General features: G+C 34.5%; 1 protein-coding gene across 1 annotated transcript in view; it reads right to left on the reverse strand.

Moving 5' to 3' along the window:
* Positions 1–17558, reverse strand: part of LOC128679873 (orexin receptor type 2-like) — a 54407-nt gene that overhangs the window by 14880 nt on the left and 21969 nt on the right. The window contains exons 2-5 of the mRNA XM_053762357.2: positions 8875–9400; positions 6842–6989; positions 6210–6351; positions 2406–2518 (exon numbers count right to left, since the gene is read on the reverse strand). Of these exons, the coding sequence (XP_053618332.1) occupies positions 2406–2518; positions 6210–6351; positions 6842–6989; positions 8875–9357 (886 nt within the window). The 5' untranslated portion in view covers positions 9358–9400. The remainder of the gene's footprint in view (positions 1–2405; positions 2519–6209; positions 6352–6841; positions 6990–8874; positions 9401–17558) is intronic.

Raw genomic sequence — 17558 nt, forward strand, 5'->3', positions numbered from 1 at the left:
TTTGGTGAAAATATTACGAAAATCGACCCAGTAGTTAATTATTGAGTTTATCGCGTTCATAGAGACAGACAAACGCGACAGGACCTTTTTTATATAATATGTAAGGATATAGTAATTCAAATTCAAATTCAAATCATTTATTCAGAAATTAGACCTTCACAGGCACTTTTTCTCGTCAATCTTTAAATTTATAGTTATTTCTCACAAGCTAGAAACTACTGGCATTTCGGAACGACCACTGCTGAGAAGAAATGCCGAAAGAAACTCGTTTGAACAGTGTTGGTCCCTATCATGCCAGATCGGCTTACCATTATTGTTTCTTACAATGTTTTTTTTTTCTTTCTAATAATATATAACAGTACATAATGTACATAGTCAAAAGGTATATCAAAACAGGTTATGATTGTGATCCGAGTGCTGATTATATATATATATATATATATCGATGTGAAACACACAGTACAATACTATCCTACTAATATTGTAAATGCGAAAGTTTATGAGGGCATATAAAAGTTGTATGTTTGTCACTCTTTCACGCAAAATCTACTGGACGGATCGTTATCAAATTTCGTACACGGGTAGAATATAACTTGGAATAACGCATATTATCCCGAAATTCCTACGGGACTGAAGCCCCGGGACGCAGCTAGTATAAGTTCGAGTGGCAACCCTATTCCAATAAGGGCTACTATTTTTGGTATTTCCCAAAAGTTATTATTTCAAAATTACTTATACCATACATTTGGAGCAAAAGTATTTCCGAAAGGCGGATATCGACCTATTAGGGTCTGTAGGGACACCCTTTCAGACCTTTATGGAAATATAATCATATTTTTTTGCTCTCTAGCCGTATCTGCGCATAATTCAACATTCGCTTTATTATCATTGGAATTACAAAGTAGAATGTGATATGATGCAATTAATGACTGAAATAAAACGCCGTCTTGGGAAAAAACTTATTCTGAAAGTCCGTCTTCACACATTGTAGGGGTAAACTTAGGATAGGGTAGACATTATAATAGGATAAATAAAATAAATAAATATATAAATATATTAGGACAAATCACACAGATTGAGCTAGCCCCAAAGTAAGTTCGACACTTGTGTTATGGGATACTAACTCAACTATGTTTAGTTGAGTAGAAGGGAAATCATAAAGGAAATCTGCCATGTTTCTTTCAGTGAAATTATCGGATAAGTACGAAAGTAAGTTCGAGACTTGTATTATGGGATACTAACTCAACGATACTATATTTTATAATAAATATATGTATTTATTATAAAATATAGCTTTGGGGCTAGCTCAATCTGTGTGATTTGTCCCAATATATTTATTTATTTGTCTATATATAGAGATTTGTCTATATATCTATATATATAGATAAACATCCAAGACCCGGACCAATCAGAAAAAGATCATTTTCCATCATGACCCGACCGGGGATCGAACCCGGGACCTCTCGGTTCAGTGGCAAGAACTTTACCACTGCGCCATCGAGGTCGTCAAAAAGGATAGATGACAAAATGTTTTCATGACTATTCGAAGGCCCTTAATTAATAGAAACACCAGTGAAAATAATACTATATTGTGCCAAAGCTTTCAAACATATGGCATGTAAATAAAATCACACATTTTTAGATTCGTCCGAACGCTCCATACTGTATGACACATAGAAGTGACATGACAACTAGGTACTATGTTCGCAAAAGAAGATGTTTGTTCAATAGCTATATTAAGTATAGTTCTGTGAAATATTGCATTTATAGTAATAAAAGTTGTTACATTTTAGTTTTTTGTGATAGTTTAGTTTTTTTTATATTTTGCATATTTTTAAAATTATCTTTCCAATAAATTTTAAATGTTCCTTATAATGATTATTATTATTTGTATGTCAAGGGTTTCACGGGCCGTAGCCCGGTCCTTTGAGGCTTGCATGGGGACATGGGTCCAACATGTAGTGGCCTTGTGAGATGTTTGATCTAAAATGGTACCAATAGGCCACAATCCAAAGCATGGTCGCAAGCACACTACGAAGATGTACTTGCGAACATTTTTTAGAAAGTGCAAGATCGAGACAGGAGTAGTGCAGGGCTATTGGTTATTATTATATTAATGATGCAGCTGCATCGTTACAGTCTATGAATTATCACAATGATATTATATCCATGTCACACGTTAGTTGAACATGAACATGAACATATGCACCACACCCAGCCAGCTCGGAGGCTGAAACGGACGAACCGAATACAGGCCGTAGACCGTACCTATGCGACGCTGCTTCCATCCATCAAAGTCACGTTTGCTGGAACATACGTCCTTCGTCTACATGCTTCACCTTGCCAACAAAACAGCGTCGAGCTATCAGAGGACGTTCTTAATCAAATTATTATTTTTCACTTACTTTGCTCTGCCGGAGCCAATTTGATCGTCTCAGCTTGTCCAGGAATCTTGTCTGACTTCCACAGTACCTTTACGATCTGGTAGTATGCTACCGTCATCAGCATAAGGGGGATCCTGGAACCAAGGGTGTAATAAACAAAATGGACGACATAGTACAAATTACTTTATTAGGGAACAATATGTCTGGCTATGCCGCTCCCGTCCGGCCCTGGCAGAAGGGGCAAACGTAAGAAATGCTGGCTTGATGTCGTCAAGGATGATATGCGTGCCAACGGTCTGGGGACAACTAGGGATGCCGACGACCGTGCGAAGTGAAGACGAAAAAGAAGAAAAACCCTGGGCTCCGACGCTCAACGGCTGACGCAACCGGCAAAACACAGATAAGAATAGAGTTGTAAATTAAGTTTATTTGTCTGTTACCTCTTCATGCTCTATCTACTCAAGCAATCTTCTTGAAATTTTGCATACGTGTAGTTTGAGGTGTGGAGACGGACATAGGGTACCCGGTCAACCCGGAAAAAACCTATTCCCGTGGGAAGTACGCAAGCGAAGCCGCGGGCAAAAAGTTAGTGTCTGATAAAACACTTAAATACAAGTTGATTGAAATATAAAACTAATTTCATTCAACTTATATTTAACTTAAACCACAAAGAGATTTTGGGGGCCACAAATTAAATGCCGAGGTAAAAAAAAGTTTGCTTTAACTTCATTTCGTCGAAATTAAAAATTCCCGGCGTCTGATAAAATTCTACATGAGATAAGAACCTTTGACGTTAAATTAATTCAGAAGATCTTTATTGCGATATGGGCGTGTACCTATATATATCAAAGATGTATTATAATATATATATATTTCTTTCAGAAATAAAATCGTAGTTGAAAATTTAAATTTGTCGATTGCTATCGTCAAGGATGATATGCGTGCCAATGGTCTGACAACTAGGGATGCCGAAGACCATGCGAAGTGGAGACGAAAAAGCAGTAAGATAGCGGACGGCTTCGGCGCTCAACGGCTGAGATAGAAACCTTTTATATGTAAAATCTTCACAATACAAGGTGAGTGCCTAATCAATAGAAGTGAGTTCAATCGTGATCAGCTTTTCAACAGATAATTGGATAATTTTAGGAGAAACGAATTTAACGCAAAACAGAAAGCTATGTACTTAATTCATGACAGATGACAGATAATAATATTACAACAGGTGTTACATTAAAAAAAATATTTTTTATTAAAAAAAAAAAGGTGGAATATCGACCACATAGAGGTGGAGACTAGGGTTGATTGCACAAAATACCTAACTCAATTTATAGACTTAATAACAAATTATAAGTTCTTCAAAATAACAAACATCCGTTGACCTCATTAACTTTTAAATGAATATCTGATACAGAGAAGGGTTTTATAATAACGTATTATTTTCCTGCGTATAATAACAAATCATGCAAAATTTTCAGCGAATCGTTTGTTTCTAAAGTTAAGTAGGTAATATAAACAAAACATTTAATCTAAAAAGTCCAATTTAGACCAAACATTTCCATCGGTAAAATTCTAACGAATTCAGATCAATCATCGCCCCCAACTAATTTTGATATTGTAAATTGATGGATCTATATCTGTTACTTTGAAATAAGCACACGAAAATAAAATCCATGTTTTGCATTTTGGTATAATCAACAGCACATCATGTTACTGCATAAACCTCTATGTCGCGGCAATAGCGGCGAGTTTGCAATGAATCTGGGTAGGTTGATATGCTGTTGACTGTACGTGAGCGAAGGAAAACAGAATTTTCGCGTTACCTGTAGCGTAGTCGCAAATAAAATCTTATTCATACTTTCATTGAAGCAAACCATCCACCTTTGCTTGGGTTTCTCTCTATTCCTGATTCCTTTAACTTTCATTTTTAGCAATCTTTTTAACCCCCGACGCAAAAGGAGAGATGCAGATGGATGTTATAAGTTTGACCGTTAAGTGTGTCTATTTGTCTGTGTACGTGGCAGCTGTCTGTGTACGTGGACCGTAGCTCATCAGCGGGCGAACCGATTTGCATTCGGGTTTTTTGTTTAATAGCTACTTTGTGGTTCTTAGATATGTTTGTTCAAAATCGGTTCAGCCATTCTAAAGTTGTAGCGAAATGTATATTGAAAGTCGAGGGTTTTTTTAATTTGTCTAACAAATAGACTTGTTTGGTTGGTTCATGGGATTGTTCCTGTTCAAAATATGACCACATTATCCTAACTAATAAATTATTTAGCGTTGTGGTGTGTTCTCACTACAACATTATGCTGAGAGTTATTGCTGCAACATTAAGTTAAAAAATCTTGTATAACAATACCGTTCTTTTAAGTTTGTGATAGCAAATAAATTTTCTTTTCGTTCGTTACCAATAAACATAAAAGCTTGTAAATACATAGAAAATCCAGTCGCATATAGCCCAGAGTTTAATGGGAATAGTTTTTTTTTCAATATTTGCATTGAAATCTTAAATAACAGTTTTGTGTGGTGTAAATTTAGTTCTTCAAGGTACTTACTTCCAAAGCTGCGACTAACGAGTTTACGAAGTTTAACGTTGAAGTACTTACAAGAGTTTTTTTTTTATCATGTTGCCAAAATTGTTTTGATAATTTGAAACGATAAAAAACTTCTGCATAAAATGGTTTTAAAAGTTCTAAAATGCACTCTCGTGCAAATAAACTTAAGTGGCACGTTGGATATCTCCAATCAATGAATTTTAAATGTGGTTCCTCCCTCACCTTAAGGTTCTCAACTCAAACTGGTTTTAAATTAATCTGTTCAAGGGTTTACACGTACCACTTAATTTTACTAAAATCTATTTCTATTTTGGTCGAAATATTCGATTTTCTCAAGGAGAATCGAAGGGTTCTATAAAACCTTACTAATCTATACCACAATTCTGTCGCCGCGTCTGTCTAAAATATGAGTATTTAATTTATAAGCTATCTTCTTAACGGATTTTGATGCAGTTTTCACTGTTATTTAGACAAGTTAATACTAAACAGTCTAAGACTACGCGTTGCCGGGCAGGGTAATGCATAATATGAAAGTATTTCGATATGTTGCGCTTTTACAAATAAATCGTGAAATTTGCCATCGAATTTAAACAAAGCTACCGCGGGCGAAGCTGCGGACGACAACTTGTAAATTTCATATTATCATCATCAACAGCCATTTAAATGTCCCACTGCGGGGCATCTGGCCTTCCTTATGAATGGATAAGGAGTTTGGGCCATGACCCACCAATCGGGCTCATTGCAGATTGGTGGGTTTTATATAATAACTGCTAACGTGTTAAATTTTAATATATGATAAAAATATTGTAAAAAAAATATTGTAAAAAAATATATTATCCTTGCAATAAACCGCAGAGTAGTTTCACCATCGGCATCAGATCCTGGGTTAAATATTAGGTCAAGCATATCAGAATAGAAGCGGTGGTGGTGTAATGGTTAAGACGCCTGTCTGTGGATCGAAAATTCCCTGGTTCGAATCCTACTCGTGCCACATGAGTTTGTATACCAATCTGACTCATGTATAGTAGTTTTCATCGACCACCACTTGCTTCCGGTGAAGGAAAATATCGTGAGGAAACCTGCACACAGGTTGTTTATTATTAACTTGTGTGTGAAAAGGAGAAGGCAATAGCAAACCACTCCATTACAAATGCCAAGAAAGTTGTTGTGTGTGTTTCATTTTCATTCTATGTAATGACCACGACGACCCTCAGCCATGAGGAATACGACTATGAAGATATCAGAAACATGCGTTTTTTTAAAAACTACTCACGTGTAAATAAAGACGACCTTCATGAGATGCCAGACGAGGTCACTGTTAGCAGACCAAGTGGGCATACACTGCATGAGCAGCTCCAGATCGAATCGAAGTGGAACCGGCTTCAGAGCCGTCAGGACCACCAGCTCTGGAGCATCTGTAGGAGCAAAGGATACTGATTCAAATTTCTGTGACATTCTAAAAGATAGTGTTTTGGGGTTGTGGTTCCGCCTTAGTATTGAACTACTCCTCTCTACATGTTTCCTGTTGCGGTCACGGTTGTGAAGCCGCAAATTTCGGGGTAAATGCAAAGAAATGTTACATTTTTTGAAGACTCTTCTGTGATTGTGATTTTACAACCGGCGGCCTGCCTGATGTCCTTGAGAATGCTATTGTTGCCTATTAGATGCCTAGGCTTTGTGTCCCTTAGTCGCCTCTTACGACATCCACAAAAGGATATGCAGTGGTCAAATTTTAGGGCGGATCCACACGCCACAATTGGACTACCTCCGTTTACTCCTATAATGCGTCGTCTTAATTTATATTAGACTATAGTCGTTAAACTTTTTAATCAACATACAGAAGTATTTGTTTATTATTAATTTAACAGCGGTCCACCGAGACGACACGGAATAGAAGATACTCACTGAACAGCAGAGAGAGCAGCCAGATGATGAGTATGGCGGTCTTGGCGCGGCCGGTGGTGGACTTGAACTTGAGCGGGAAGCAGATCGCGTACCAGCGGTCCACCGAGATGAAAGTGAGCGTCAGAACTGACACTGAGACTGACACTGACTGCAACAAAATAAAAAAAAACAATTAAATGCATGTACTAAGAGAAAGAGAAGGCAAATGTGTGAAGAAAAAATACATCAAGAACAAATATTGTTGACAAGATGTTTGTTGGTTGAAACGGAAAAATAAATTATTCCGTGGTTGGAAATGACGTCTATATTTGTTCCTTTTTTTTAATAGTAATGTAAATTATCACATATCCACAGATTTTGAACGAATCGTTTTAAAAGTCCTTTTTACAAGCTTTTATTCAACTTTCATTGTATGTAATTATGTATGTTCGTGTGGATTTCTTGTAACCGAAGCAGATATCTTCAACCGATTGAGCTGAAATTTTGTACACACGTTTATATGAGCATGACTTGATGGTGCATTAAGAACGGCTCCAGGCATGGGAACTCCTCAACGGTTTAATTCAAGGACATGATTTTTAGTCACACATTGCATGCAATAATATCTTTGACAATAATAAAAGCTTGTGTCAAAAATATTTTTTTGTAAACAACTTATGATCTAAGCTGATGAGCTATGATCTTATTTCCATGATCTTGTACGCAATATTACGTAATAATTTTGTAATATTTGTTATAATTTAATTATGTAATAGACATATTTGGTTTCACATTGTGCTTAATATCTTTATATCGAAGGATATCGCTTCCAGAGCCAACAGTTTTAATGACAAGTTCTGGGAGCTTCGTAATGAGGAAAACAAAACGGTGATCATATACAGTCAACAGCACATCAAGTTAACCTTATACCTCTATATCGCGGTAATAGCGACGAGTTTGCAATTAATTTGTGTAGGTTGACTGTACTAGTGTCACCAACATATTTTTATCAATAACAAATATTTCAACAGATTATACCAATAGATAAATAATTTTAATAGAAAGTACTAAATTTTCACAGAGAATGGGACAATATAATTGGTTAGCTGTGCTGTGCACACGTATATCTATCCACTCAAATTAATCTCAAATTGTGATTTTTCTACTCATGGCTGTTGATTTAGAGGTATTTTATAAACGTCATGTTTTCATAATAAGTCAGAGCGCATTTCTTAGAAGCGACTACAGCTCTAACTAATGCGATTTACAAATCAAAATACAATTATTTATATTCAAGGTTATTAAACCTGACAGTTCATAGAACTTCATTTTATTACATAAACAACGCTTTGTTTTTGATAATTTATTCGAATTATCTTCCCCTGGGAATTGAATATTTTTTTACTATTATTATAAGAAAAAAATATTTTGAAGAACTTGTTGATTGAAGCGGTTCAATAATATCATATTAATAATTAGTGAAAATTAGATTCTTCTTTCTTCTTTATCGAGTTGAGTATCAGTTTTTATTCAAGTCACCGCCGTGATTTGTCAAAATTGTATTTACAAGATAATAATTATATTCTTCAAACATTTGAAAAAGTAAACAGCTTTAGCACTCATGTACAGTCAACAGCACATCAACCTACCCAAATTTATTGCAAACTCGTCGCCATTACCGCGCCATAGAGTTTCATGCAGGGTAACTTGATGTGCTGTGGACTGTACAGAATAAATATTACATTGAAAATTTTAGAAACCCCCGACTCCGAAGTTGCTGGCATCCTCTTATATGCTACATAAGAGCTGACGGTTTCCAAACGGCTAATTAAATATACTTTTTGTAAACATAGCATAGTAAAGAACACTTTTGATTAAATTCTCTTTTAAATAAAAAAAAAAATTGATCAAAATCGTTCAGCCGATTAGGATGCTACGGACAGACAAACAGATACACACACAGACACGTTGGTTAGTCGTGTAAATAGTCCTTCCAACGTTAAACTTAAGTCCTATTCTTCTCTAGTCATGGTTGAAAAATAAACTTTACGTACCTGGAAATACAGCAGTATTTTGCACAGAGCATCACCAAGGAACCAGGTCTCAGTCACATCCCACACAACAGTTGGCGGCAAACAGAACAATATCACCATAAAGTCCGCCACAGCCAAATTCACTATGAAATAGTTCGTCACAGTTCGCATCGTGTGGTTCCTATAAACAGCCACACACACTAACGCGTTGCCGACCAATCCCATCACAAATACCACTGTGTGTGTGCCTATCAACACCCATTCGTATGTGTGTGGGTATATGTATTCGTACAACATTTCTTCGTAGTCTTGCCTAGTCAAGTTACAGTATTCTTCATCGCCTAAACAATTGTTTTCTGTTCGCTTCGTGTCATTTCCTAAATCTGTTTCTTTATCTTTCTCTGTTAAATATCTTACTTCTGTATTATTTTCATTATACATTAAAGAATTGGTCTGGACTAAAATTAAAACTATTACTAGCAAGACGTTTATATATTTGTACATGTTGATTGGTGGACCAACAGGCTTGTTGCTCCGTTCAATACATCTGAAACAATGAAAAGTTATATTAATTACTACACGTACAGTATACGAGATTAACTCATTCTTGGCGTGTGATTCCGTCCTATAATAACACCACTCGATATTCCGATATCCCCCGTGGATGTTGTACAAGGCGACTAAGGGACACATATAGACCTAATAGCTAATAGCCAACAACAGTATTCCCAAAAAGCGTTGACGTCGTAGAGTAGTCGTGGGGCGTCACAGCTACAAATATAACCGGGTACATGCAAAAATATGAGAGATAAAGAGAGAGAGAGAGACAGGGAGAGAATGTTAATCGGCAATCGCTGTCGCGTTTTCCTAATTCTTTGTAAACAGCTTCCAGCGATCTTTAATCTTATCTTTGCTATGCGGAAGCTAAAAATAGTGGAATAATACAATTTTAACGAGCTGATATTCCGAAAATGTGTTAGCAATTAGCGTTTCTATTGCAATTTTATGTCTTACTAACTGCGCCGCGGGGCTTCGCTCCCGTGGGAATTTCTATAACATATACACGTATAGACAAACTTCCAAGGGCCATCGATTCGAAAAAGATTGACTAGATTCGGGATCAAATCTGGGACCTCCATTGCCCTTATAATATTATTAACTTTTGCCCGCGGTTTCGACCGCGTGAATTACCTTCTTCGTACTTCATACTACATGTACTTATTCGAAATTTCAACAAGCTGATAAAGTGTGAAGAGGTAACAAACAAACACAAACTTGCTCATTGTAACTAATCCTTGGTTAAAATAATATAATTAGCTATTATAATATTAGGTTAAAATTTCACATAAAGTATTTAAAACTTTCACTACGTCTTTATACCTCACACGGTCAGAATACAGATATTTTCTTTAATCTAAGCTCACGAGGTAGATAATAAAAGGTAATTAATGAGAAGAGGACAAAAGGCAGGAATTTCGTAAATGCCGAGGCTTTCTTATAGGAAAATTCGTCTATAGTTCAAGTGTGTCGGATTTGCGCACATATAAAAGGTGACAAACTTAAATTTGCGATCGTACGCATTAATTTTGTATGAAATGAGGTTTAAACAAAAGTTTGTTTAGTAACTGAAGTGGAGTGGAGTTCAAAATTCAAATTCAAAATTCTTTATTCAATTTAGGATGATATACATCATTTATTGACGTCAAAAAAATTACTTAAACTAAGTCTACTGCCGGCTTCCAAAGCGCAGGTGAAGAAGAAGCGGCGCAACATACCTCACCGCAGCCTTTTCTCCAAAGACGTCAATTAACAAATATAAGTCTTATACATATATTAAAAATTAGGAGGACGAATCTACATTATTATTAAAAATGTCAAAATTTGAATGAATAAATAAAAATAAAAGTTGTATTTCCAATAAAATTGAAAATTGTCAAAACACACACAAAAAATATATATATAAAAAGTTAAATGTATAAAACGTACGTAAAAATGTCATAAATCAATGACATATCATATAATCATCAGACTTGTAATATGCCTTTTTACAAAGTACTTCTTTTAATTTCTAAAATCTAAAGTTAATAATATGGCCGACGTACAAAGCTATATGAATTATTAGTAGTTCGTCGGGTAAAACCAGAATAAAAAAGTATGTTACTCCTGAAGGTTTCGTCTATCTCTGTGTCAAATTTCATCAAAATCGAAATTCTTCACGCGTTATTTACTCAAGCAATCTTCTTGAAATTTCAAAATATATAAATAAAAATAAATATATACGGACAAACCACATAGATTGACTTAACCCCAAAGTAAGTTCGGAACTTGTGTTATGGGATACCTACTCACTCAACAATACTATATTCTACAACATATACATAAATAGATAAACATCCAAGTCCCAGGTGAATCTGAAAAAGATCATTTTCCATGTTGACCTGACCGGGGATCGAACCCGGGACCTCCAGTGTTGCCGTCCGTCATGATGACCATTAGGCCACGGAGGTCGTCTAATAATAATAATTAAGAGTACGAAGAAGAACATACAATATTTTTTTCTTTTCCTTTCAAAAAATATTGTTTCTCTGTATTCTATTATAGATGGCGCTAAATACTAACACAATAAACTTTGCAATAAAAACATTAGATGGCGCTGTGGATATTTTATTTCAACTATCCCAATCATATTTTATTACGAAGAAAAACCTGTTCCCGAGGGCTTTTTCGCGGGCGGAGTCGCGGGTAAGCCCGTTTCTGATTAAATAATTTGATATTGATTCAGACCAAAGCGAATTAACCAAGACCAAGTATAAGTTTGAATGAAAGAGATTTAAATCTATGACCTTCACAGGCCTGTGATGAGGCTTAGGGTGAGTTACACCAGACAATATTAACGTTGACTTTAACACTTCCGCCGTTTAGGCAAATTCGAGTGTTTTTCTGCGCAGGTTAAAATTAACGACAAAATTTAATGGTGCAACCCACTCCCAGACTACTAGATTGCGGTGAAGATGAACTTTCAAACAGCATCCGACAGTTGGATTAAAGATTTCTGTCTCTAGAGGAATAATAAGAACTAGAAATGCCATCTTTCGCTTTCTGAGCGAAAATTCTTCTGTAGTTATATAATATATTAAATTCGTAATAGCGCTTTTTAAAAAAATGTTGATTATATGAATTACGTTTATTAATTTGATTAGGAAAAAAAAAATTATAATAAGATTTCATCAAAATTAACCAAAATCCAATTTTCAAAAAAATATAAAACAGTAAATTCGAATGTTACAAAATATTATTATTATTTTTTATATTTTTTTATTATAATTTTTCAGTCACATTAAGATAACATTAATTTGATTTATTTAATTACACTTATGACACTTCTATGTATTGAATCCTATTTCTGTGTATGTGTAAGTTTAGGTACTCTAATTCTCGTCTACACACGTTTTTGTTTACATTTGAAATTTTGTTTACCTTGAAATCCTCATGTTTACAACATTCATCGTTAATAGATATAGGACAAGATGTTTGATTTTTTTCACCACAGACTGAATTTATATTCGACATCATAATTTTTGGTAACGAGATTGTTTTAATTTATTAAATGTTATGTTTTGTCTGTGGATCAAAAGATCCCAAGTTCGAATCCTACTCGTGCTACATGAGTTTGTATACCAATCTGACTCATGTATACGTTTTCATAGACCACAACTTGCTACCGGTGAAGGAAAACATCAAAAAGGATAATGCTTAATTGTAAAATAAGCTTGATATCGACGAGAATATTACATATTTTCCGTAGACACGTCCAAAAGTTAATTATAAAATCGTATGAAGATGAATATTTCATAAGATATGAGACATGAAAGTCATTAATCTTGAATAAGGGTCGTTAAGCAATCAGATTGTAAAACGTAAACAAACAACAGTTTTTTCAACAGTTCTAAAAGGGTTCCATAGCTGCTACATGCCGACTGTGTTCTTTATTTCAATGTTTATTATTATGGTAATATTCTCTTACTTTTGATACTTTTAATTCAATAAGTACTTTGGTTAATTGTTTAATTAACCACTAAATAAATAACTTAAGTAGTTATTTACCTATTAACATAAAATGGGTTAAAAATCAGCGGATCCGAACGGAATATAAAATAATTAAAAATATATATTATGATCCCATATGGATCAGAGCGGAATAACTCAAAGTTTGCAATCGGGTAGAATATAACCTGGAATAACACATAGGGTACTTTTTATCCCGAAATTCCCACAGGAGCGAAGCCCCGGGACGCAACTAGTAGATAAATCCGTAATATAGTTATGTCCTTAGACCTGTAATATATGTGTACATGTAACAATGAAACGGTTACGAATGAATGGTTTAAAACGAAAACATTTTTTCTGGGATCAGCGTAAACTTGACAAGCATTAAATTAAGGTAAATTGATCTAAATCCCTGATATCGTGTAGTCCGTCCGTATTTCACGGTTGAGCGACTTTACGATTACATAATGATGTTAATTTACACCGATTGTTCATTGATCGATTGATTAATTAGTCATTGGGGTGGGGTGTAACTGCTTATAAATATAGATTCATTATATTTTCTATATTTCTATCTATATATTTTAACAAATTACTTCAGATTTGTTAAATCAAAAACATTCTCATCCTTATATAAAACAAAATCCTCTGCCGCCTCTGTCTTTTCGCAATAAACACAAATCTACTGCACGGATTTTCATGTGGTTTTCACCATATCTGAGGAAAGAAAATACCTTGCTTTTTATTGTTTGTTTGATTGAAAATGAAGAAATTTAAATTGAAATTAAAAAAAAACGGTTTTAGTATATAATTTATTTATTTATCCGAGGCCGCTAGTGAACTTATATAGCTGAAATAAATATATATAATGTAAAAGCGAGGCTCTTTCCATAGCTAATTCCTTCACTTTTTGATACGACACGACTTGACGACAAACCGTAAGGACAATTATCACCTAGTCAGATGAAATGATTTATTCAGAAATTAAACCTTCCCAGGCATGTTTACACGTCAATTTCAATGTTATATGATTATATGATGTAATTTCTCATAACGCTACAGCCTATACTGACATTTCGGAACGACCACTGCTGACTGCTGATGAAATGCCGAAAGAAATTCATTAAACAGTGTTGGTCGCTATTATGCGAGAAGGGCTTACCGTTATTGTTTCTTAAATAAGTATCTTTTTTCTTGTTAATAGTATAAGAAAGTACACAAAGTAAAATAGAGGTCAAAATGTATAAAAAAAAATTATACGTGTTATTATTGAGATCGAGTGCTGATGGAAAAAAAATACATGTAAAATATGAACAAAATAAATATAAGCCCCTGGCAGTATCCGTTCACGAGTTGACGCGTGGAACAAACATTTTGAGATACCCTTTTGAGTTGCTTAACAATTACACAATATCAAATATAACGTTATTCGTAAAAGCAACAAACTACTTATATATTTATCTCAAAGATCAAATAGATATATGTTTTGATTCACACATTATATGATTCAAAATGTTGTAAACTCAACACAAACTTTTTATCGACTCAACATTTCAGAAATTAAAATTCTTTTTCCAATATAATTAAACCGATTTAAATATATCAAACATTCAAAACAGTGAAATAATATCAATGAGCAGGTTTAGTCCAAGAGACAAAAGTGTAACAAATGGCATATAAGTACCTACGGCAAATTCGACTTTTTGTTAATAAATGAAAAATCACAAATGAATCTTTCAAAATTCCTAGGTTTGCTTTTTACGCTGGACCCGTGCTTCGTGGTACCACAACCCCGAATGCAACCGAGAGCACGCAAAAATCTAACGCCTAAATGAATCTGGAATGAAACTCAATCTAGACGGAATAGATAAAAATTGAACAAAACCTAGCCAGTTTTGACCAATACGAATATATTGCGGAAAAAGCATTGTTTTCATTATACTGCGCTCGTAAAGGCCACATCCATTTTATAGTTATTGCCATGCCATTAATTAGATTAATTTTGTAGATATCAGTCGCCCTGCGCTGTCGAAATTGTAAAATTGGAACAATAAAATAGGTAATATCTAGCTGTTGCATTTGTTTTTGTCATATTGGTGAATAGTAACTCAAAATAATAATTGCTCTATTTTAATGCCAAAAACAAATAAACGAACAGACATACTTTCATATTCAAAAGTACGGAAAGATGGAACGATAACCAACAAACATAAGTTAAGTTTTGTCTATAGCATTTTTATATAATGTGTGATAAAATATGTTTAACATCAATAAAATTAACGTCGTAGAGGCTCTACGTGACACGCTCTACGGGATCAAAGACTCGACAGAATTTTAATTTAAGATAATTTATTGAATGATATAAAAATTACATTGAGTAATTAAATTTCTATGTCAAAATTTAATTTTTAATTTTCTATAAGATATGCAGTGGTTCAGTGCAAGTCTCAGCCTCTGAATCAAAAGGTATTGCAATCTGACTCATGTGTTTTCATAGACCACCATCTGCTTCTGGTGAAGGAAAACATCGTGAGGAAACTAGCAGCATCTATTAATAAGTGTGTGATAAATGTATCATCTAGTGTGTGAAATGGAGAAGCCAATGGCAAACCACTCCATTAATATTGAAGGCATTGTGTTTGTTTCATTCCACTTAATGACCACGACTCTCAGACATAAGGAATACGACTGTAAGAAAGGATGATACAGCACCTATTTGAATGTGTATTTTCTTAATCTCCGAAAAAAAAAAATAGTTTGATAATTCCTAAAGAAAATTTTAAATCTACTTAATTTATTAATTAAAATTGACACTAATTTATGAAAGAAAGCGACACAATGATTCAGTAAGTTGGGATTAGATTTATGAATTTGAGGTGATATCAAAAGTTTTCTATAACTGACCTTTCAAAATTTTGCGACAACAATGTGCAATTAGTGACTTTTTGACATAATTGAAACTTGTGCTTGCGCCCTAAATAACAAATAAAAATAATAGAATACACGGTATTTTTTTTCTAAAGATGTATTTTATTTACAAATAGAGGTCACTTTGGCTGCATTAACAGAAAAAATAATTTTTACAAGGTTTTATATAACTTGCAATATAATTACGTCGCTATGTCTCGTGTCGTGGAATCTTGCAACTAAAGTTTGAAGCATATCTTCAACTAATTGAGCTGAAAATTTGTACACACTTTTAGTTTGGATTACAATTATTGATAAGCATGACCCTATGGTGCACCCAGGAACAGCTCCAGACGTGGTAACTCAACGGTTTACTGCACGGGTATGATTTTTATGTCACACATCTCTCTGACAATAATAAAAGAGTGTATCAAAAATGACATTTTTGTATAAAACTTATTACCCTTTTCAAAGCCAAACGTTGCCGGTCAAACGTTGATACTAAAGATAGTGTTAACGCTTGACTGGCAGATAAAGCCTTTTGACATGATGTCCACCTATTTATTGCAAACTTTTATGTTGTGCAATAAAGTTTAAAGAAATAAGTATGCTTCAACTATAAAATGAAACGGTGCTTTCCGATAATAAAACGTCAGCCATCTTGGTTTATATGCCGCCATTTTGTCTTAAAATGGCGGCGTCTGTTCATGCTTTTGTTTGGCATTTAATTTGATGAGTAGTAATAACTCTCAGGTCGTTAGTTAGATAGGGTTATGTTGACCTAAACATGGCCATTGACTCGTGTAATTTACTTTCATGAGTTGAAAATTAAGGACAAACTTTGGGGTAAGTTCCCACATAAAAGTATAGAAAAACATAAGAAGTAAGTATATTCTCCCAAACTATCGCTAGTGGACTTACCCTTTAAATGTACAAATTTCTCTTTATGTATGGACTTTTTAATATTAGTATGGATAGTACGGATATTAGGATGGAAGTATGGAAATGGAACTATGGATTGTTATACTCCAAGCGGGACACTTTTACGAGAATATTAACCTGGTTGATCACCAGGTTTGTGTGTTTGACGATGTACGGCAATATCAAAACTTATGGAAAACAGCGGAGCGGCAACGCGCTAGATCGACGCAACGAAACACATCGGAGCAACGGGGCCTGGCCCTAACTTCTATCCCGATATACATCATGAGTTAAATGTGATAATCATACGGACAGTTGAGAAGGGTCTAATACCTCAATTAGCTTATGTAAATGTTTTCTATTATAGAAGAGTTTAAAGCTTAACACTGGAAGTTTACATAACTCATTGTCCTAAATGAGTGAGGAAATGCTGCACGACGCGATGCGGCAAAGCTGTGCTTGAATGATCGATTACAACAGCAACATTAGCCATAACTATTATATTTAAATAGATTTTGAAGCAATCGCCATGTTGCGCTGTTTGCCGCTTTTAACATTCACCTAGGACATGTTCAATGAGATTTGATTTCGTTTCCTATTTTTAAAATGCAATTGTAACAAATTGTATTTACTTTATCACTAATTCACGTCACCACGTTAAATAGGATTGACGATTAATTTGTGTGGAGTTAAATGAAAATTTAGAGTGAAATATTCCGCTATTTCTATCCACGAAGATCACTGAGTGTATGTATTAGCTACTAGCTACCGCACGTGGTTCTGCCCGCGTTATTTTCCCTCGGGAGTAATCATTTTTCCTAGATGAACAG

Source organism: Plodia interpunctella, chromosome 22 (assembly GCF_027563975.2).
Source record: "Plodia interpunctella isolate USDA-ARS_2022_Savannah chromosome 22, ilPloInte3.2, whole genome shotgun sequence".
Lineage (NCBI taxonomy): Eukaryota > Metazoa > Arthropoda > Insecta > Lepidoptera > Pyralidae > Plodia > Plodia interpunctella.